We start from the raw sequence: 22,114 nt of genomic DNA, 5'->3' as shown, positions 1-22,114 counted from the left end.
TTACAGATGCAAAATCAACCTTCAGTTTTTGCTAGTCCCCCTAAAGCTTTCTTCTTTTCCTTTTCTGTATTCTGTCGTTCTCTCTTACTTCGCAGTCCTGGGAGGCCCATGTCTCCAACAAGCTGATGATGTGGATTTTCAGCTTTAACCTGGTCATGTACAAGTAACATTATCAGCTTATTGATACTGACTCAACTTGCATCCCTGGAATAAATTCAACATGGTAATTATGCACTGCCTTTCTAAAATACCTTACTGGATTCAGTGTACTGAGGTGACTTTGTTTCAGATTTCTGCACCCATATTCAAGAGGGGGATGAGCCAACAATTTTCTTTCTCATGCTGTCTTCCTTTGGTTTTGAGGTCAGTATTATACCAGCCCCATAAACTAAGTTAGAGAATGCTGCTGGCTAGCACGTTCTGTTATCCTGAAAGAGCTTAGCTAATCTGGAAATTTTATCTTCCTTAAATGTTTGGTCACGTTTACTTATAAAGTTGTCTGGGCCTGGCATTTTTGTTGTGAAAAAACTTAAAATACTGATTCTGTTTCTATCATAATTGGAAGCCAAGTCAAGTTCTCTAATTACTAATTCCTCTTGAGTCATACTTTGGTCATTGATAGCTTTCTTGGCAGCTGTCCATTTGAAGTTTTAAATCTACTGGTAAAGTTGGTCATAAAATGCTTTCCTGTCAACCTCTGTTGACATTCCTCCTTTTAAAATTATTCCTTTTGTTTCATCTTTCTCTCTTACTCTTAAAGTTATCAATTGTAAATTCTACTTTTTTAAAGAACTGTTTTTAGAATTTACAGATCTACCTGTGTCACATAATAATTCCTTATCTTTATTACTGCTTCCTTATCTATTCTTTTTTCTTTTACTGACTTCTTTTTTTAAAATTTCTTTTTTTTACTGACTTCTTGAATATGATGCTTAGATTATTACTTTTCAGCTTTTATTTTTTCATGGAATAACTTTAGAGCTAAATACTCTAGGCACAATTTTAGCTGCATCCCACAAGTTGTGATAGGTATGTGTTCTTAAAAATTATTTACTTATGGTTGTGTTGGGTCTTCTTTGCTGCATGAAGGCTTTCTCTAGGTGCAGCAAGTGGGGGCTAATCTCTAGCTGTGGTTCACAGGTTTCTCGTAGCAATGGCTTGTCTTTTTGCGGAGCAATGCCTCTAAGGCACGCAGGCGCCAGTATTTTGCGGTGCGTGGGCTCAGCAGTTGCAGCTCAGGGATCTAGAGCTTGGGCTCAGTAGTTTTGGCTCACGGGCTTAGTTGCTCCGCAGCATACAGACTCTTCCCAGACCAGGGATCAAACCTTTGTCTCCTGCATTGGCAGGCAGATTCTTAACCACTGGGCCACTAGGGAAGTCCGGTAGTGTTTTTGTTATTATTTAGTTTTAAATATATTTCAATTTTCATTATGAATTCTTTGACATATTAGCTTTCAAAAAGTACGTCTTTAATTTCCTAAAGTGTGGGTTTTCCTAGTTATAATTTGGATATTCGTTTCTATCTTGTTTGCATTGTAGTTAGAAAGATGTGCTCTATATCATATTAATTCTGTGAAATTTATGAAGCGTGCATTATAGTCCAATAGGTAAGCAATAGTTCCATGTGTTCGTAAAAAGAATGTGAATTCTTCATTTGTTAGATGAAGCATCCTTTTTAATTTTAATTTTTATTATTTTCAATTGAAGTACAGTTGGTTTATAATGTTGTGCTAGTCCCAGGTGTACAGCCAAGTGATTTAGGATACATATGTATGTATGTGTGTTGTGCCAATTTGCTTTAGCCATGTCTGACATTTTGCAACCCTATGGACAGTAGCCTGCCAGGCTCCTCTGTCCATGGGATTCTCTAGGCAAGAATATTGGAGTGGGTTGCCATGTCCTCCTCCAGGGGATCTTCCTGACCCAGGGATCAAACCCATGTCTCTTATGTTTTCTACATTGATAGGCAGGTTCTTTATGACTAGCGCCACCTGGGAAGCCAATATATTGTAAATATATTAATATATTCATTCTTCCGGAGTGTCCTTTTAAAGTTAAATACAGAGTGAAGTAAGCCAGAAAGAAAAACACCAATACAATATACTAACACATACATATGGAATTTAGAAAGATGCTAACGATAACCCTGTATGCGAGACAGCAAAAGAGACAGATGTATAGAACAGTCTTTTGGATTCTGTGGGAGAGGGAGGGGTTGGGATGATTTGGGAGAATGGCATTGAAACATGTAAGTTATCACATGTGAAACGAATCGCCAGTCCAGGATTGATGCATGAGACATGGTGCTCAGGGCTGGTGCACTGGGATGACCCTGAGGGATGCGATGGGGAGGGAGGTGGGAGGGGGGTTCAGGATGGGGAACACATGTACATCTATGGCAGATTCAAGTCAACGTATGGCAAAACCAATACAGTATTGTAAAGTAATTAGCCTCCAATTAAAATAAATTAATTTATATTAAAAAAATAAATCAAGAGAGAAAAAAAGAGTTAATTAGGTTAGGATTGTCAAGTACGTCCTCAGATCCTCCACGTCTGTACTGAATCTCTTTGTCTATCTGATTTTCCAGTGACCAAAAGGTGTGCTAAAATCTCTGATTATGAAGTGCAATGCCAATTTCCTAATAGTTCTGTCAACTTCTCCTTGACTTTTTGTCATCTTGAGGCTATGTATTAGATGCTTCACCCTTTGCTTATGACCTTGCTTCCAGGGGAGATTCGGCAGTTAAGGCAAAAGCGAAGACCAATAATTCTGGCCCCCGTCAATTTCTGAGGCACCAAGGAATTGTTGAAATTGTTGTTGAAAAAAATTGTTGTTGAAAACAACAACCAGAAATCCTCAGGCCTGCCCAAGAGAGATTCATAACATAAGAGAGAAAGCAGAGTCTATATTTTTATCAGTAAAGACATGAATATGAGTTGTACTTCTTCCGAGGTGGCCTCGGAAATATTCCTCAAGAATCTGGACACAACACCTGGGTGGCAGAAATAATACCTGTGTGCTCCGTGTACTTTTTAGAACCCACGTGAAACAAGTAATACAGAACGGGGAGTTCTCCTTGCCAAAACTGTGAGAAGATGAGTGGGAACTTGGACTCTATGTAAGCAAAGTGTTTTCTCTACCTTGTTTCTCAAACTGCACAGACAGCATTAAATCCAAATCAAAGGAACTTGTTTTGAAGCAAACTGCTGCATAATTACTCACCCTCGCTTCTAAGAGGGCATGTGAAGAAAGCTGCCGCTGATCAAAGGAATATTTAATAGGTCTCTAAAGCATTTTAGAGATTTACCATTTGCTAAGTTCTTTCAACAGATTTCTTTGAATAAGACTGTGAAAATGCCCCTTAACGTGAAAAAGAGACAGCAGATAATCAACTTGTGCTCTTGAGTGTATGACTCAGTGTCTCAATTCCCTTAATCTACCTGGTATTTGTTGTGTGTGTATGTCTATGTATCCTTGTGTGTGTATGTTGGAGGAGAGGGTGTTGGACTAAATGGTCTCTAATCCTGCTTCTCAAATGTTAACAAAAATGTGAGCCACAGATTCATCTGCAAATTCTGATTCTGCAGGGCTGGGTCTGCATTTCTCATGGGCTCTCAAGTTCTGCCCAGGTTGCTGGTCCATGGGCCACACGTGAAGTAGTGAGGCTCCAGATCGTACCTTCGACACTCTGTGACCTTATGATGACTTCAATAATAGTAATGGTACTTCAGGGTGATGATCCTTAAATATGGCTGTTCATAATTTAAAACTCTAAGAAGACCCCCTTTAACAAAAAATAATTTATGGTTGTGCTGTCTTTGCTGCTGCATGCAGGCTTTCTCTAATTGTAGCAAGCAGGGGCTACTCTTCATTGCTATGCATGGGCTCCTCATTGCCGTGGCTTCTCTTGTTGCAGCACATGGGCCCTAGAGAGCCCGGGCTACAGTAGCTGCAGCACATTGGCTCTAGAACACAAGCTCAGGGCTGTGGTGTATGGGCTTAGTTGCTCCATGGCATGTGGGATCTTCCTGGACCAGGGATTGAACCCATGTCCCCTGCCTTGACTGGACTACCAGGGAAGTCCCTAAAAGACCACTTTTTGAGTAAAGAAATCCCCAGGGCAAATAGAGACCTCATCTACTGAGGAATGGCTGACAGCATCCATCAAGCTGGATCAAGCTGGTGGAGGCAGAGAGGGAAGCTGTGGGCACACGCTGGGTGTGATTCCGAAGACCAGCAGATAAAATCTGCCAACAGACTGGACAGGAGGTGCGAGAAGAAGGGTGTCAAGGATGATGCCAAAAGCCTTGGCCTGATAATCTAGCAGAATGACATTCCTACAAGTGAGTAGGAACAACGAAGAAGAGCCATTTCAGTGGGTGGGTGGGAGGGGAGGCAAGTGGGGGACTCAAGAGTCCACTTGGGTGCGTTAGCTTGAAGATGCTTGTCTTCCATTCACATGGCCATGTCCAGTAGGCTACAGGCATCAGAGGCAGCCAAGAGGCCTAATGCTAGGAATGAAGCTTCAGAGTCTTCAGCGAATGGGTAGTATTTACATTCATTATCTCATTTAAAGATCACGAGGCTCTATGGATTTGGTGTTATTAGCATTGTCATTTTAGAGGTGAAGCGACTAAAGCAGAGTGAAGTGAGGTCTCTTGAAGGCCATATGATCACTAGTGAAGCCCAGCCTTCACTTTCAGAGCAGGCAGGGGCCCAGGACCAAACACATCCAGTGAAGTTAGTGATGAGAGGCCGCCTGTGGTTTGGCGAAAAGCGTCTGGGGCAGGTGTCAGTTGCTTAGTCCTGTCCAACTCTTTGCGACCTGTCAGGCTCCTCTATCCATGGGATTCTCCAGGCAAGAATACCGGAGTGGGTTCCTTCTCCAGAGGATCGTCCCAACCCAGGGATTGAACCCGGGTCTCTTGCATTATAGGCAGATTCTTCACCGTTTGAGCCACCAGGGGAGTCCACTCTCAGGGGCGGGAGATGGGCAGAATCAGACTCAGGGGAAGAACGGCTGACCAGACCTGAAGCACTGAGACACAGCTTTGGCTTATACTCCAGCCTCTGGTGAGTTTGGTCCTAAGATACGGATGAACCCCAGGGCTGCTGGCCCAAATTCAGTTGCTGGATCTGCAGTGCTGGACAAACCTAGGCTGGGTGCATGCAGGGTTATGGCTCTGCCTCGAGGGCCCCGGCAGCTGGCGCTCTCTGATCTGTCTCTCTCATGGCACTGCTAAGTGCTCCCTGGGTATCTGCATGGATCCCAAAGTACAGTTTTCCCCATGTGATGCCAAAGGCTTCTTATTCTAGTGGTGTGCTTTAGCAGCCTATGTACAGGCTTGGCAAAAGGGGGACCCTGTGGATGCTGACAGTTATTTAGGAAGGAGGGTCATCACAGAGGCACAATCCTAACTGGAGAAGAGACATGAGTGAGTTCCTAGAGCTAAAGAAGTGGAAATGGTACCTCATTGTATGACAGCTGCTGACAACGCAGCTACAGGGTATTTGATGTAGAAGTTCTGTTTCCAGTCTGGAAAAGGCAGGGACAACCAGGCAAGTGGAAAATCTGTCCAAGGCAGCATTCTCCAGTGCTTCCCACATGGGGATTAAGTGTGAGGGGTAACTTCTGCCAGGAGAAGGCATTCAGCCCAAAGGAACAACACAGGTCAGGGCCTGCAACATTGCTGGGTTATGAGTGACCTGAGCACAGCTCTGTGACATATGTAATTTTGCTGGTGGTAGAAAACACTTCATAATTTTTTTTTTTTTTTTGATAAATGAGAGGAAGTAGTTGTTGACATCAAAGAGGCTCATCAAGATTCAAGTATTAGGTGCTGGTTATGTTTCTTTAAGCTAAGAGGAGATTCTTTCTCAATGTTAGCAAGCAGTAGCATGTAGTTAGTATTTAACAAGTATTCTAGGAATTATTTTAAAAAGGGCTTATGCTATTAGAAAACTAAATGGTATTAATATGGAATATCTGTCTGGATTGTGCAGATCCATTTTTGAATCTTAGTCATCTCTGCTGGGGAGGAGCCCAGGGAGGCTCACACTCCTCAGCACCACTCCTCACTTGAACAGGCACATCACTGTGAGTACTTCCGATGTTTTCTCTCTGGGATGTCCTGTTCATCCAGTGTAGGTCAGTGGGGGAAGTGACATGTTAACAAAAAGCTCTGGAAGGACCTCCATGTCCTTATAGCATGAGAACTCAGGAGCCAGAGCTCAGGGAATGTTATAACTGAATTCCTGAAATCCACCAAAATTTATCTGTTCCCCTCCATATTATCAAACACTGTCCAGTCTGAATTTCAGAGGTGGCCGAGAAAGAGAGGGGCCTGGAGGTCATGTGAGCCTGCCTGCTGACCTGGATGATGGATGAGATTCCCGTTTGCGCTGGGCGGTGGTGCCTGATCCCCACGCCCCGACTTACCACTGTTGCTCCGCTTCCGCAGGTCATACCCGTCTCCTGGCCCGTCAGCCTCTTCGGGAACCTCCACGAGATCTGAAGTCTTGAAAAGAGAGTATAGCAGCGAATGAGCAATGTCATTTCAGTGACTCAGTGAGTAGAGACTGTGATACCAGTAGAAGAACTAAGGTGGAATTTGCAAGATACTGTCTTAAGCATCTCATCATTGCTCTCTTGTCTGTGTGGCTAACTTCAGAGAGGCTGTGTACTCCCTCTCGGGCACTGTCCCTCCCTCCTGGTGTCCGGGGCAGGCTCAGGGGCTGGCACAAGAAAGGTGCTCAGTGAGAGGTGAATGAGTGCCTACATGCACTGGCCACAGTTAGGCTGCTTCCCAGGAAGAGACGACAGAGAGAAATCAGAATTCCTGCCCACATCCTGTTACTTAAAATGTTCAGTAGAACTATATAGCTCTTTCTAGGTGAGTGCTGAACATTAATTCTGGAGAACAAGATGTACTTTTGAGGGTTGCATTACTTAGGTATGAGTTAAAGCCTATTTCCATTGCTGCAAAAAGTAATTGTTTCACTAACATCAATACTTTTTCTGCCCTTTCTTATGTATAGGAAGAGTTATAGTCATTATGGGGCTTCCCTGGTGGCTCAGACGGTAAAGAATCTGCCTGCTTTGTGGGAGGCCTGGGTTTGATCCCTGGGTCAGGAAGATCTCCTGCAGGAGGAAATGGTTACTCACTCCAGTATTCTCACGTGGAGAATCCCTTGGACAGAGAAGCCTGGCAGGCTAGAGTCCATGGGGTCACAAAGAGTTGGACATGACTGGGCGACTAACACTTTAACTTTTTTTTTCATAGTCATTATTTAGGTTACAGAAATAACAACAACAATAATAAAGCAGCACTCTAAATAGCTAATTATAACCAATCATCTATTGCATGCTGTTTTTAAATACTTTATATGAATCGTCTCATTTATGCTTCACAATAATTCTATGATAGACCTATTTTTCAGGTAGGGACCTGAAGCCCAGAGAGAACTCAGCTTGAGGGCTCAGAGTTCCTAAGTGGTAGAGCAGGGCTTAGGCCTCTGGCATCGTCTCCAGAGTCCATGCTCTTTTTTTAAAATAGAGTTGATCTACAATATTATGTTAGTTTCAGGTGTATAACATAAAACTTCAGCATTTTTTGCAGATTATACTCCATTAAAGGTTATTTCAAGACAATGGTTATAATTCCCTGTGCTATACAGTATATCCTAACTGCTTATCTACTTTATAATTGCTTGTATCTGGCGACCCCATTGGCCTAATTTGTCCCTCTCCCCTTTGGGAACTATAAATTTGCTTTTACATCTGTGAGTCTGATTCTGTTTTGCGTGTACATTCACTTGTATTATTTTTTAGATTGCACATCTAAGTGATATCATACAGTACTGGTCGCTCTCTGACTTATTTCACTAAGCATACCATCCTCTAGATTCATCTAAGCACTGGGAGATGCTTATTTTCTTATTATTTTTTGGCCATAATACACGGCATGTGTGATCTGAGTTCCCCAACCAAGGATCAAACCTGCGCCCTCTGCAGTAGAAGCACAGAGTCCTAACCACCAAAAAAGCCCCTCACCTCTCTAAAAGAGGAATTCAGGGGGCCTTAGAGGAGAGTCACATACTTTTAAAACCATTTACATCTTATTAGAGGAACGAGTGGGCCATCCTAGCTCTTCTCCTCAGCTCTAAAGTCCTATAATACTGTCTTTCTGAGACCTATTTCTTGTTACAGTTTAGCTTTAAGATTTGTTTCAGCCATTCTTCCTTTCATGACACATCAGAAAAAAGAAAAAAAAAATGTCACAGGGTCTCTAAGTCACTTGGACCCTTTTCCTCTGAAGCTCACTGTTTCTGAACAAAAGTTGCTATTATGATGTTAATTTAATCTCACAAAACTGAAGGTCATTCCTAAATGAGCTAACCAACTCCTAGAAAGTTTTTGAATTTGGTTTCTGCTGGCTTTCCCAAAGCCATCAAGCTTTTTATATTCTACAGCGTTTGAAAGCACAAGAGAGGAAACCTAATAATTTAGAAATAGCCAGGCAGCCACTTCCCAACAATGTAAAGCAAATGCCTCTATAGCCCTGGAAGAAAAGAAACCTTTGCTACGTGAGAATATGTTCGCTTCAGGACACTGCCAGAATGGCAAGAGGCTGAAGTTCATTACTACTGACCCTGCAGGAAGGAAGCAAAGTCATTTTAAAGTAGTGATCAATTGTTTCTGTTTGCTTCCACCAAGGCAAGTTGGGCTCCAGGGAAAGAGTGAAGTGACAGATATTTAAGCACAATTTGATTTGTCTTTGTCTCCCTGCAGCTCTCAGAACGATGCCTTCACAGAACAAAATTCCAGGAAATACTTACTGGTGAAACCAGTGCCAGGAAATATAAGTGGACTATGATGAACCAACAAGTTATTGACATACAGCAAACTATGCTTTTTTGCCCCTAAAACCAGTCTGTAGGGTCGAGACACAGACACGAAAGCAGACTGGACATTCCTCAAGTGTGCCTGTGATGTTCCTTCTGCTCCAAACCAGTCACAAATGCAGAGATGATGTTCACTGCCTCCTGCCGAGTGTTCCCTGCCATGTCTCTGTGCTAAAACTAGCTAACCAACTAGTCAGTGGAGCCAGTTCTAGCAGAGCTCAGAACTGCAGGAGTGGACATTGCTGCTGATGTGGGCAGGTCAGACCGATCTCTGAGGCGCCTCCTCTCTGCTACGGAGCTGGGTGGCATCTTGGGGGATTCACAGAAATTCTGGTTAGGACAGCCAGAGAGGATGATGATACTAGGTCACAGAGATGCACAGAACATTCATTTTTAGGTCAGCTCAAACGAAGGAGCTTCCCTGGTGGCTCAGATGGTAGTAAAGAATCTGCCTGCAATTCAGTCCCTGGGTGGGGAAGATCCCCTGGAGAAGGGCATGGCAACTCACTCCAGTATTCTTGCCTGGAGAATTCCATGGACAGAGCAGACTGGCAGACTACAGTCTATGGGATCACAAAGAGTCGGACGCGACAGAGTGACTTCACTACTATACTACTCAGCGTGGGAGAGGTGCTGGGGGAATGGTGATGTGTCCCGTGGAGGGAAACACCTCATGCCTCTGGGGAGGGCAGTGTTTGTGCGAAAGAAATCAAAGGGTGGATCTTGCCTTAAAGAGAAAGGACAGAACATGTGAGAAAGGGCTTATTCTTGAACTGGGATGTCACTGGAAGGAGAACTGGACACAGCTGGGACATTCCAGCTTCTGCCCCTTGTGTGGGTTGAACCTTTCTATGTGTTGGCAGATATGCTGTCTAATGGAGGGAGAGGTACACGGGGGAGAGTCAGGATTGTGAGGCCAAGAGTGTGGTCTCCGAGGATCTCTGGGGACCTGCCACAGAAGTTACCCTTCAGTGCCCCAAGGCACTTGGAGCCCCCTTCGGAGGCTGCGTGACTCCTGCGGACTCCCCTCCTGATGCGCCCTGAGGTGCTCCAGGCCTGCCCTGCCTGGGACCATGGCGGGTTCCCTGAGTGGGGAGGAGGCAATCACCGAGGTTCTGTGAGGCGAGTCGGAGCCGCTGCCCGAGCTGCTCTTCTTTGTCCTCTGGGCCAGCGAGGTGCCGAAGCGGAGGGTCTCATACACAGGGTCCACCTTATTGCCGCAGGCTGCGACAGAAGAGAGAGCTCATCTGAGACAGGGTCTCCTTAAGTCACGGTTGGGGACACAGCCAACCACCGACCACACCTCCTGGGTTAACGACGCCAGAAATAGGTAGGTTCTGCACAACGGACTCGCTTACCCCTGGGAGACCCCTGGGGAAGTGAGGCTTCCGTGGTCAAGTATCCTTGGGGGTGTGCACCTCCCTCCCATGACATGATGTGCTCCACCGCACTCAGCTGTCTCTGCTCCCAAACGTTCCCTGACTAGCTGGCTCTCCTCTTTGTTGTCCATCCCCAGGGCTCCAATGCCAAGGTTCTTCCCAGAGACCGGCTTTATTTTCTCTAGTGAAAGGCTCTGCTTGCCAAGGTACAAAATCTCATGACACAAAGCCGGCAGGAGGAGGCAAGCGTTTGGAAAGAATGTCACATTACTAGGCTTCCTGAATGTCTAATTAAAAGCTTTCTAGTTTGTAAATTTCTAGGTTAAAACTTGTTCCCCTTGCCTCTACCAAAAGGCAAACATAAATGTAGAGGTTTTCAGAAAGAAAGAAAACATAGAAGTAAACTGAAAGATACTGCTGAAGAATACATTCAAGCTAGAAATATCTGTAAGACATTATTTGTCCTCATTAAAGAATAACTGATATTCACTGAGTTCCTTCCACGCATTGGTCTTATAGTGTGTCTCTGTTTATTTTCGTATACAAAGAGCTATGAAAAGCAGCCACGGCTGTTCTCAGTGTGTAGGGTCCAGCAGGTTGAGTTACTTGCTCAGATACAAAGCTGGCCAGTGTGGGAGCTGGGCTCTGACCCAGGTCTAGGGGAAGCCATGCTTCACGCTGCTTCTACTCTGCCATGGTGCTGAGAGCTGGCACAGCAAGTTAGCAGCCTTTGGGACCTGGGTGTCTCTCAAGTTTCATCATGGGAAGGAAAAAAACTTCAGGGGAATTTGGTCCACCTTCAGCTTCCCCTCCAGCAAAACAAACGACCATAACCCAGTTAGCCACCAAATAAATGCACTCCGCCCTGCCCCTGCCACCCCTAAACTGCTGCTGTGGCCCTGGGACCTGGGAGGAGAGCAGCCGCCAGCTTGGATGTTGCTGCTCACCCCCACTCAACCCAACCAGGTCTCAACTCACCAATCGGCATAACTTCTTTAATGCATCCAAACTGTTCATGAATGAGCAAGGGGGAGCTGTAGTAACGCCGAAACCCCTTTGGCTGGAGAGAGAGAATGGGCAAGAAAAGGGTTCAGTGACACTGCTGAGATGGAGACAACCACTCGAGAACTCTAAAAATGAAACCAGTTGGTTTCTCTAGGGACACCTCCCTGTCGCCCTTTAAGATGCTGACATGGCCTGTAATTTCTCCTTGGTGGGGGCAGGGAGGTACAGTTGTCAATAAGCAAGCTCCACTCCCTCCAGAAAGCAGGCCCCCAGCCCCGCCCTCCTGTCCTGCCTCTCCTCTGCCCCCTGCCTGCTGCTGCCTCCTTTCCACTGGGCTCATTAGCCCCTAGGATACAAATGGACCCTCATGCATTATCTCACCACATGGTTTATTACACTCATTCAAAGGCCTGGACGTGGGCAAGCGGACCTCACAGGGAGACCTCAAGTCCCTTGTATGTCTGATGAGCTCTGTGTTCCAGATCCCGTTCTGTTTTCCTGAGACCATGGTCTCTGCCCTGGCTTGCGGGAATCACCGTGGGAGGAGGAGGAGGAGGTTGGGGGAGCAAGTGAGGCAGGGGTTTTGGAGAAGAGGATACTGCCAGTCAAGAGTACAGAGAGGAACTCTAAAAATCCTGCCTTTCTGTACCCCAGGGTCAAAAGGGAACTTCAGGGCCCTGCCCCTACAAGAATCCCAGAATCCTCTCCAACATTCCTGGCAAGCGTTCCTCCGGTGAACACTGCTGGGGACGTGGGTGGCAGGAACTCTCACTACTCCGGGACGGACGACCTTAGTGACATTATCTCTGATTGTTAAGATGTGGAAGCTACTGATCCGAGGTGCTTTCCCTGGAGCCATAGAGGACAAAAAATTCTTCCGTGTGACAGATCTTAAGTTTTTCTGAATCAGCTATCATGACCTAAGTATCTCCAGGGCAGACATTCTTGGTCCCTTCTAGTAACAGAGTTCTTTGGCCATCCTAGTTTCAAATATTTTCAAAAGTGTTCCGGGTGGCTGTCTATCATTGTAGCACCAGTACGGAAGCCCACTCCTGAGATGGGACATGCAGCCAGCATGGGCCAGGCCGAGGCTCCCTCTCTGGGTTTGGCCGTCACGATCCACGATAGTGGTGTAGATTTTTACCACTCCACTTCTGTGGGGTGGTTAATCTCCATCTCGTTCTTGATATCCTCTGAGCTGTCAGCCCATTAAACTGGGACTGAGGAGGTTCCTGGGATGCCTGACTTTTACTTTCAAAACCTGGACAGTCTCGGGATATGGGACTTGAGTGCTAACACTGACAAAGTCCTGACCCAAGACAAGTTGTCCACTTTACTAAAGACCCTGAGTTTTTTTCTACACACAGAACTTGCACCTCTTCAGTTGATAAAGCTCCTCCTTACTCAATCCTACTAGGAAGCCAGGCTGACCAGCCAGAGATCTGGGGTGGGGTTGAGGGGTGCTTTCTGGGGTCCAGTTCCCAGGGTGCTGCCAGGAAGAAGTTTGAATGGAGTGATTCTGTGATTTCATCAGGCAGGCAAGTGCCCTGAGCAGGGGTTCCGGGGTACACTCTGGGCACGAGCCCTTACCAGCTTGCCCATGCACCGCTGGGGGGCCAGGCCATCCATGCACTTGTGGTGGATGCTCATCTTACAGGCCTTGCAGCGCAGTCCGTGCTTAGCATTTGTTCCTGTTGGATATATGGCGAGCTTTGGTTAGGACACAATGTACTTTCCCAGCTACTTGTATGAATTCTTTCCTGTGACTTGTGCAAAGCTTTCAAAATGGACAAAATATTATGGTAAATTCTTTTACCTTCTTCCCTATTTTCTATGCAAAGTATCAGCTCTGGTTTCCCTCCACTCCTTTCCTGTTCATTTCTCCAGGAAACCTCAATCTTCTCTGCTTTCATCACTCATTCAATTCAAACTCGCAAATCCCACTTTCTCGGCTCTTCCTATGGGTCACATTTCTGCTCTTTTACGTACCTCACTAAGTAGCCCAAGTCCAGACATTCTGTCCATTTACCTGAATTCTTATCACAGAGTCTGAACTCTTGGCCAAACTCTCTGGAAAATGCCCAATGCAGGGGGAACAGTGTGGTCTGTGTGAAATCAGGGCTGATGAGGCTCTGAGGTGGGGGAGAGAGGGCTCGATCACACACCAGCCTTGGCCTGGGGGAGGAGGAAGGGCGGTGGGTGGCAATTAAACCACCTCTGCAGCGAGTCACTTAGTGTCCTGGGACAGGGTGCCATAGCACGCTGAGAAGAAGGCAGAGGAGGGGACGACAGGAGAGAGGCACCCAGGGGACGGTGTCGCTGTACCCACATACCATGTACCCATGGCAGCAGTGCTGGAACGGCACGGGGAGGACAGACCAGGGCGCTGGATGTGGCAGCTTCAGGAAGAGGGGGGTGGAGCTTTATTGTTTTAGAAAGTGGCTAGAAGGAGACAAGGAGAGGATGTTAAAATGGGCTGTGTTGTGTCTCCACTGAGTCCAGGAGAAAGGGTACAGATGGCACAACAGGTGCTATTGGCTCTGATTTATTAAAGGGAAATAGGTGCTTGGCTTCCAGGTGGGCCTTAAAACTGGTGCCGAAATGCATTTCACAGTTAGATGACCGAGCAATTCAATCCTATTAGGAAAGAGGAAGGGAGGTGGGAGACTGGAGGGAACACTCCTTTGCAGAGCTGTTTGGGCATTAAGAGTTTCATCCCTAAAACGATCCTTCTCTACATAATGAGAAGAATGTGGTGTTTTCTTCTCAGTCTCCTCCTACTGAGAGGGGTTTGGAGGAGATTTGGATGTAGGGCTGTGGCCACACCCTTGGGAGAGTGTAAAGGTGAGAGAGATGGGTGACCAGTGGTCCTGGCAGCCTGTCTGGGAGACACAGGCATAGAGGCGAGACCTGCATCCTAAAACTCGTCAGCAAAGGGTGTGTGAATACCTGCTGTGGGTCACACTGAATGCTGCCTGAGAAGACCAGCTAGAAAGGCAAAGGGCCTCCCTCAGTAGGAATTAGTATGTCCATATACCCTGACACCTGAGGCCATAGGTCTCCCTCTGCATATCGTAGTTGGCAGGCAGGTCTGGTGGCTCAGATGGTGAAGAATCTGCCTGCAATCAGGAGACCTGGGTTTGATCTCTGAGTCAGGAAGATCCCCTGGAGGAGGGCATGGCAACCCATTCCAGTATTCTTGCCTGGAGAATCCCATGGACAGAGAAGCCTGGCAGGCTACAGTCCAAAGTGAGGAGAGCTCGAGATACGTAAGACCCACCTCCATCTCCTTCTCCTCATCCAAACCACCACCATTCCTTGTCTGGACTAATTCCTGACCGAATTGTATTTACCTGTATTTATGTTCCTCCCTGGTGTGTAGAAAGGCCAGACAAACGTACTCAAATCCGCTCCTCCTGCTTAACTGTCTCTCAGGAGGTTGTCCCTGCCTTTCTGATGTTATACAAAATGCTGACCGTGGTGGCAAGACTTTGTATGATTTGGTGGGAACCTTCACCAGCGTGCAGCTACACGGCCTTTTTCAGGTTCCTTAAATGCACAAGCTCTTGATTCTCCAGGAGTCTTTACACATGCTGCCCTGTGTGTGTGGAATGCTGTGCCTGTCCCTCCTCATTCGTGTTACTGCTCCTCATTCTTAGGGTGGCTTGTCATTTCTTCAATGAAGGCCTTAGCACACTCCCCTTTCCCTGTCTAAATTATATTTTTTCCTATTAGTCTTTTCATGGCACTCTGTTGTTATCTTTCACAGTATTTATCACAATTATTACTTATTTGAGATTTTTTTTTTTCCCATCTGAACTACGAACTCAGTGAGGCTAAGGACCGAGTCTGTCCATTTGCCTCTGTATACCAACTGTGGGTGTGGTGCCCCATAAACATACATTAAAGAAATTAACGAACAAACTATTTTATCGTCAGTCACACACGTGCTGAAATCAGTAGTGACTGATTCACATAATTAATTGAAGTGGTTTCAATGATGGTGTAGAAAAGCATTTAAGAGCTGAAAGAGGATTTGGAGAGCATCTGTTTCACAGGTGAGGAGCCTGAGGGTCCAAGGGGTAGACTGACTTGCGTTAGGTCCGAGGAAGTCCTGCCTAGTTTCACTCTTTCTGGACTGGATCCAAACATTTCCTCCTTTTATTTGATTGTTTCACTGACAAGAGGATGCACTTGGGGATGTGGTAAGTCGCTTCAGCCGTGTCTGACTCTCTGTGACCCCACGGACTATAACCCACCAGGCTGCTCTGTCCATGGATTTCCCAGGCAAGAATACTGGCATGGATTGCCATGCTCTTCTCCAAGGGATCTTCCTGACCCAGGGACGGAACCCACATCTCTTATGTCTCCTGCATTGGCAGGCAGGCTCTTCACCACTAGTGCACTTGGGGATAATGAAATGACAAAATAAGGAAATATGAGAACCTGACATTCAGCTAAGAAAAGCAACAAGAAAACCCTTGACAGGACAAAGTCCTAGAAACTCTTCAGGAGGTATTACCTGAAAATCCCATCCTGAAGGCACATTGAACAAAAGAGCGTCTGCTATTACAAACACAGAAAGTTGAAGTGACATATAAACACACCACAAATTGCTGGATATGTGTGTTTGTTCATAAATACTAGTTGGACAGTCTCTTTTTCACTTTGACAATAAGCACTTAGTTGAAAGACTGCAATGCCTTCAAAAGACTGGACTTTGAAAGCAGTAACTTAATTTTTGTTTTCAAATTGAAGAATGCTATTTGTGCCTTATCTGAGAATGTAACTAAGAGCTTCAAAGAGGAAAGTTATTTCATTGTGTGCTGGACTCTGAAATAGAGCCATTATATATTAAGGTATATTTTCCTTCAGACTGGAACACTGTAATTTCAGTTTTCCTTGTTTTTTCTGACACATTCCACTGTATTGAGTCAAACCACTAGCAATTATTCGGTTTTAGGTGTTCCAATTTCTACCGTGTAATAACAAGAGTAATTGAGGAGGGAAGCTTGTATTCTGTGACTTAGAGAATAGTTCAAAGGAATAATTTACCTCTCAGCAGTGGCTTTAGTTTACTGTAGCAAGATATGGAGAAGCTATGATCTAACTTGTTTTATTACCACCAACCTCCATCACAAAGGCATCACTGAACATGACCCTTATGCCTCAGTAGGGTGGGAAAAGTATGGTTTTAAATTTTAATCTCTCACGCAGGCTCTTTAAACTAACATTCTTGGAGCCCCAGCTGTCTTATCCTCAAATGGAAACAGTACTAGCTACTATCAGGGTTGCTAATAGTAACAGCATCATAACATATGCAAAGGAGATAACATGGGTTTACATACTTGAAAACATAAAAGTATAAGTGGATTTTGAGTAAGCATGGTGGAAAAGTCACAGGAGTTTTCTACTTACTCATACCAAAACTCCATTAAAATTAGCAAGGAAAAAAAGATGGTATAGACCCCAAATAATAGGATTATCAGAACGAGTTGCAAGGGTATAAGAAAGTTCAACATACATTTGGAAGACAGCAACTAGAGGTATTGTAAGAAGTTTAGCAGAAGAGATGAAGATTGGATTTCTCAACAGCAACTTGGAAACTAGAAGATCGTGGAGCTTTAAATACTGTGGAATTTCAAATATCTGAGAGAAAATAATTTCCAACCTAGAATTTTATACCCAGTCAAATTACCAACAAGTATGAAGGTAGCATAAACACATATTCAGATTTTCAAGGAATTAAAACTGTTTACCTTTCACACACTCTTTCTTAGAATACTAGTGAAGAATATGCCTTAAAAAGATGAAGAAATAAATCAAGGAAGAGGAAAATATCAGATTCAGTGTGCAACACAAGAACCACATAGAGGAGAGATAAATGATGTGCACACAGGCCCACACTTTAATAGCCCTAAACAGGGGCCACAGATGAAATGAGGCTAGGGGGAAAATGAAACTTCAATGTTTATGGAGCTTTTAAAGATTTGGGTATCTTAATAGATATGGCATTTGATAGGTATATGGGGGCATATAAAAAAACAATTACAGGTGTATGAAAAGTCAAGGAAATGATAAAGGCAATTTTTAATTTGGGGCAACATAAAACCTGTGCAAGGAAAGAAATGTAATAGTACAATACTTGAATCAGATGTCAGCAACAGGGACTTCCCTGTGGTTAAGAATCCTCCTGCCAATGCAGGAACATGGGTTCGATCCCCAGTCCGGGAAGATCCCACGTTCCCTGGGCAACTAAATCCATGAGCCACAACTACTGAGCCTGTGCACTCTGAAGCCTGTACTCCACAACCAGACAAGTCACCACAGTGAGAAGCCTGAGCACTGAAACTAGAGAGTAGCCTCTGCTCACCCCAAATAGAGAAAAGCCCTTGCAGCAATGAAGACAGTACAGCCAAAATAAATAAATAGTTTTTAAAAACTTAAAAAAAGAAGTTAGTAGCCGTCATAAAAATGCATAAAATGACCAGTTAACACCAAATTGTGATATAACTACTTGGAAAGGTGAGAGAACAAGGGAGCAGCAAAGATTGTGATATTACCCTTATGAGGAGGAGAGAGCGAGAAAGACAGGAATAGGCAAGGATGTTGGAGGGTGAGAGCTGCATCCTCTGTACAGCAGGAAGCCAAGACACATTTGATTTGTCAGTAAGTATCAATAGTACTGGAAGCACAGGATTTAGAGATATTGACATAAAGGCCAGAAGCAACTATTAAAGAAGATGAAAGTGGTTGCCTTTCAGAAGCAAGATGATACAGTCTCCACTGTAGTATTTTCAGTACTATCTTTAAACTAGTCTCCTACACTACTGTAACAAAAAACAAAAGTTGAAGATGCTGGAAACTGGGTCAGGTCAGCCCCTTGGAATGAAGTGGTCCTTGGAACATGGAGACATAGGGAGGATATGGGGCCAGCACATCAGTTCTTTCCTGGGATATGAACTTCTAGGATAAATCTAAGATAGCTCTATGAGTTACAGTTGAAAATTGTTAAGAATGTGAGCTATGATATTTAGATGGATTTTGGAATGGATCGATGCAAACAAGTACAACACTGATTAATTGTTGGGCACCGAGCTATTTTATGAGCCTAGTATCATTTGCCATTATGGATAAGTGAGCTGTCCATAGAAAACCAAGTGCTGAAGCTCCAGTGAATGAAGATGTTTATACAGAGATGTTGGGAGAAAATACTGAAGGGGTTTTCTGAATGCAAATGACTGAAATAACTACAGTGGATGACAGGCTTTTTAAAAGAAATATCGATTACAGATATCTAAGAAACAATTGGCCAGGCTCATTTTGATAAGATTTTGCCACTGAGGTACTGCTTAACCCTTGGTTGAATTTCATATATTAATAGTATCAGAGTTAAAGATAAAACTGTGGTTGCACTTGAGGTCATTTACCTAGAGAAATAATATGGAGAATGAGTAAGAAAAGAAAGGTATAAGAAAATAAATGTAATCATAATCAGTACTTAATTTAGCAGTGAACAATAGTTATAATTGTTACTGATAGTTTGCTTCCAGACTGTAGAACCATAGAATCACTTCTACAATTTATTTGAAAAAATTAATAAATTAGACATTAGGAAAGATACTTTATGGGACTTCCCTAGTGGTCCAGTGGTTAAGACTTTATCTTGCAATGCAGGGGATGTGGGTCTGATCCCTGGTCAGGAAACTAAGATTGCTGCAGAGCAACTCAGCCTGTTTGCTGCAGCTACTGAGCCCGAGTGCCATAATTAGAGAGTGTGCACCGTAACAAAAGACCTGATGCAGCCAAAATAAATAAAAATAAATAAATATTAAAAACAGAAAGATACTGTGATTTGCGGGAAAAAAAACCTTAGAATTATATATCTAAAAGTATCTATAAATACATAAATATTTCTTGGATTACATACAATATATATAAAAGATTCAAAGGTAAATATAGATGAGATAGTTCAGAGATGTTCCAGGCCCCTGTTCATATTGGTTTAGCTGCTGGACTCCCCTCAGCCTCGGGCAGGACAGGCCAGGCATAGGAGAGGAGAACGCAAGCAAGCAGGAGACTGCCGGCATCAAATCTGCAGTCTCTGAGGACCAGAAGCCTGGATCACAGAATGGCCTCTGAGCCAGAGACGTGAGAGCAAGAGACGTGAGAGCAAAATCCACGGGCGAGTTTTCAGTGCCTGGGCAGACCAGAGGCATTTAAGGGCTAGGGACTACGCAAACAATAGTAAAGATGACAGTTAGTATTTTTAAAGTAAAGGTGGTAACCAAACCTCTGCTGGGTAATAAAAGCCGGTAATATAATGCAGCTAGCATTATTCACGGGCCATTTGCCTTTGAATAAACACTAACACAAGAAATGAAACAGAATTCCTTAGGATCCCCTCCGTGACGGGACCCCTGCCGACTCTCTTTGCTTCATTTTCAACAGGCCCCACCTTGATCTCCTCCTCAGTTTTACCAAATCATTTGTGGCTCCTGGCAAATGTGGCCGGATCACGGCACTCGAGGGTTGCTCACATGCCTTCTCTGCCTTTCTTGTTCAGTTGCTAAACAGCGTCTCATTTTCTTGAAGCCCTTCTAAGGATTTTTCAAAGCCTCCTGCACACACATCCTCCCTGCTTCCGCTGTCTCAGGACCCACACTGTCCTCTGTGCTCTCATCGCTGCCAGGTACCTTTCACAAGGGGCCCTTGATAAGGAGTATCTGCCTCTAGAACCCTTGTGGCCAGGAGAAGGCTTGGCACAAAGAAGATTACTGCCCATGAGGAATGATCAGCCTTCTCAGACTGGGGCCAGAGAAGCACCCAGGCTGAGAAAATGCTGAGGCTCCACCGACCATGTTATGGAAGGAGTGAGGCTCCTTCTGTGGCTCCTGGCCCCTGGGGGTTTGTGTAACTGTCTGCTTCTAGTTGCCTGCAGATCTTTACTGCTTGGGCTTCACCTGGCTGGCTTGCTTTTCATGCCAATATTCCAGTGTGACTGCATCCTGGTTTGCTGGGACCTAGAACTCTCCAAGCTTCTGGACCCTACAATCCAGGCCAGATACTGTTTTACCTGATGCTTGCCTGACCTAGGAAGAGGGCTGAAAGTCAATCCTGGGAAATCACCCCTTCCATCTCTACCCCTGGCTCTTCAAGCCCTCCTCAAAGCAGCTGCTGACAACTACTTGGACCTGTCCTCCTAGAGTGGTGTACTTGAAAGAGCTGGAGCTTTGGCAGTAGGGCAATATAGCTTACACTGCCCCCAAACTTTGGGTATCACTCAATAGTTAGAAAGTTTTCTGATAAGGGGGGAAAAGCAGGAAATTTTTCCCATCACAGTTGAACTCTAGTCATGAGACCTTGATTAAAAATAACCCATGCTCTCTCTCCCCTACCATGAGTTCAACTGAACAAGATGGTTTCCAAGTTTTCCAGGAAATTCACTAATATAGTCATTCACCAGTGACTTGAAATACCGTTAAGCAAGCAGGAAGGATCATTAAAAATATGAAGACCCCTGGGCCACCTTTCCCTGAAGACTATATTCCCCACTCCCTGACACATTACATCTTTTCCAACTCCTTCCTAGCTTAAAAAAATTAATGGCATTCATTGTTTATAAATGCCTCTGTTGATCTTTCCTATTTCGGTTCCTGACTGCTAGTGGAAAAACTCTCCCCACTTCTCCCGGCCCTCACCCGCACTGAGCTTCAAAAATAGCAACAGGAGTTGGGTTGGTTCAGGGCTTTTTGTTTCGAGTCCGTAGCCTTTGCCCTCCGGGTCATCAGTTCATGGCCTAACACCATGGCCAGCAAACTTTCCTTCTGTTACATGTGTGTGGCTTGAAGTTTTGAGGCCCGTCTTCCTGAATGATCACTTTCTCATGACCGTCTGGAACACCCCTGAGCTCGATATAAATGATCTCTGCTGCTGTCTTCTCCTTCTTCTCTTCTCTGAGGTCTGCAATTTTCACAGTCTCGTTGGCTTTCTTCAGAATTGTTCTTTTAGCTTAGGGCTCAAGAATTTGTATTTATCCTCAGTTTTCCCAAGAATGGATTGGCTAATCTCTGCTATACCCCTTCTCTCCATCCCCAAGGTGCCTTCTATTAAGCTCAACTGTTCATACAAACAGATATATTTAACCATAGTGAATAATTTTTGAGTTTTATACTCCACAAAGAACATTCACTTGTATCAATTTATTTATCAGTAAATTCCATGAAGTAGGTATTGTTATTTTTAATCTCATTTGTAAGACGCTGGGATTAAAAGATCCTCAACACTGCTGAGAAATGCAAATCAAAACTACAATGAGTGGACTTCCTTCACGGTCCAATGGTTAAGACTCGGCACTCTCAATGCAGCAGGCCCAGGTTCGATCCTTCATCAGGGAACTGGATTCCCAGTGCTACATTTAAGAGTTCTCATGCTGTAACTAAAAGATCCCAGTATGCCACAACTAAGACTAAATAAATAAATAAATATTAAAGAAACCACAATGAGGCATCATCTCATACTGGCCAGAGTGGCTATCATAAAAAAGTCTACAAATAATAAATGCTGGAGATGACATGCAGAAAAAGGAACCCTCCTACACTGGTGATGGAAATGTAAATTGGTACAGTCACTGTGGAGAACGGAATGGAGGTTCCTTTGAAAACTAAAAATAGAGCTACCATATGATTGAGTGATCCTACTCCTGGCCATATGTCCAGAGAAAAACAATTCAAAAAGACACATACACTCCAGTATTCACTGCAGCACTATTTACAACAGCCAGGACATGAAAGCAACCTAAGTGTCCATCAGCAGATAAATGG

The 22,114-nt window shown here is 44.5% G+C and overlaps 1 protein-coding gene across 8 annotated transcripts in view; it reads right to left on the bottom strand.

The window, feature by feature from the left end:
• The window catches only part of STAC (SH3 and cysteine rich domain), a 353,446-nt gene that overhangs the window by 32,322 nt on the left and 299,010 nt on the right, over positions 1-22,114 (bottom strand). For all 8 annotated transcript variants that reach the window (XM_059879684.1, XM_059879685.1, XM_059879687.1 and 5 more), the window contains 4 exon segments: positions 12,882-12,982; positions 11,265-11,346; positions 10,016-10,131; positions 6,443-6,521 (listed from right to left, as the gene is read on the bottom strand). In XM_059879684.1, coding sequence (XP_059735667.1) covers positions 6,443-6,521; positions 10,016-10,131; positions 11,265-11,346; positions 12,882-12,982 — 378 coding nt within the window.

This window comes from Bos taurus, chromosome 22 (assembly GCF_002263795.3).
Source record: "Bos taurus isolate L1 Dominette 01449 registration number 42190680 breed Hereford chromosome 22, ARS-UCD2.0, whole genome shotgun sequence".
NCBI classification, from domain to species: Eukaryota; Metazoa; Chordata; class Mammalia; order Artiodactyla; family Bovidae; genus Bos; species Bos taurus.
This window is presented reverse-complemented; position numbering and strand designations above follow the sequence as displayed.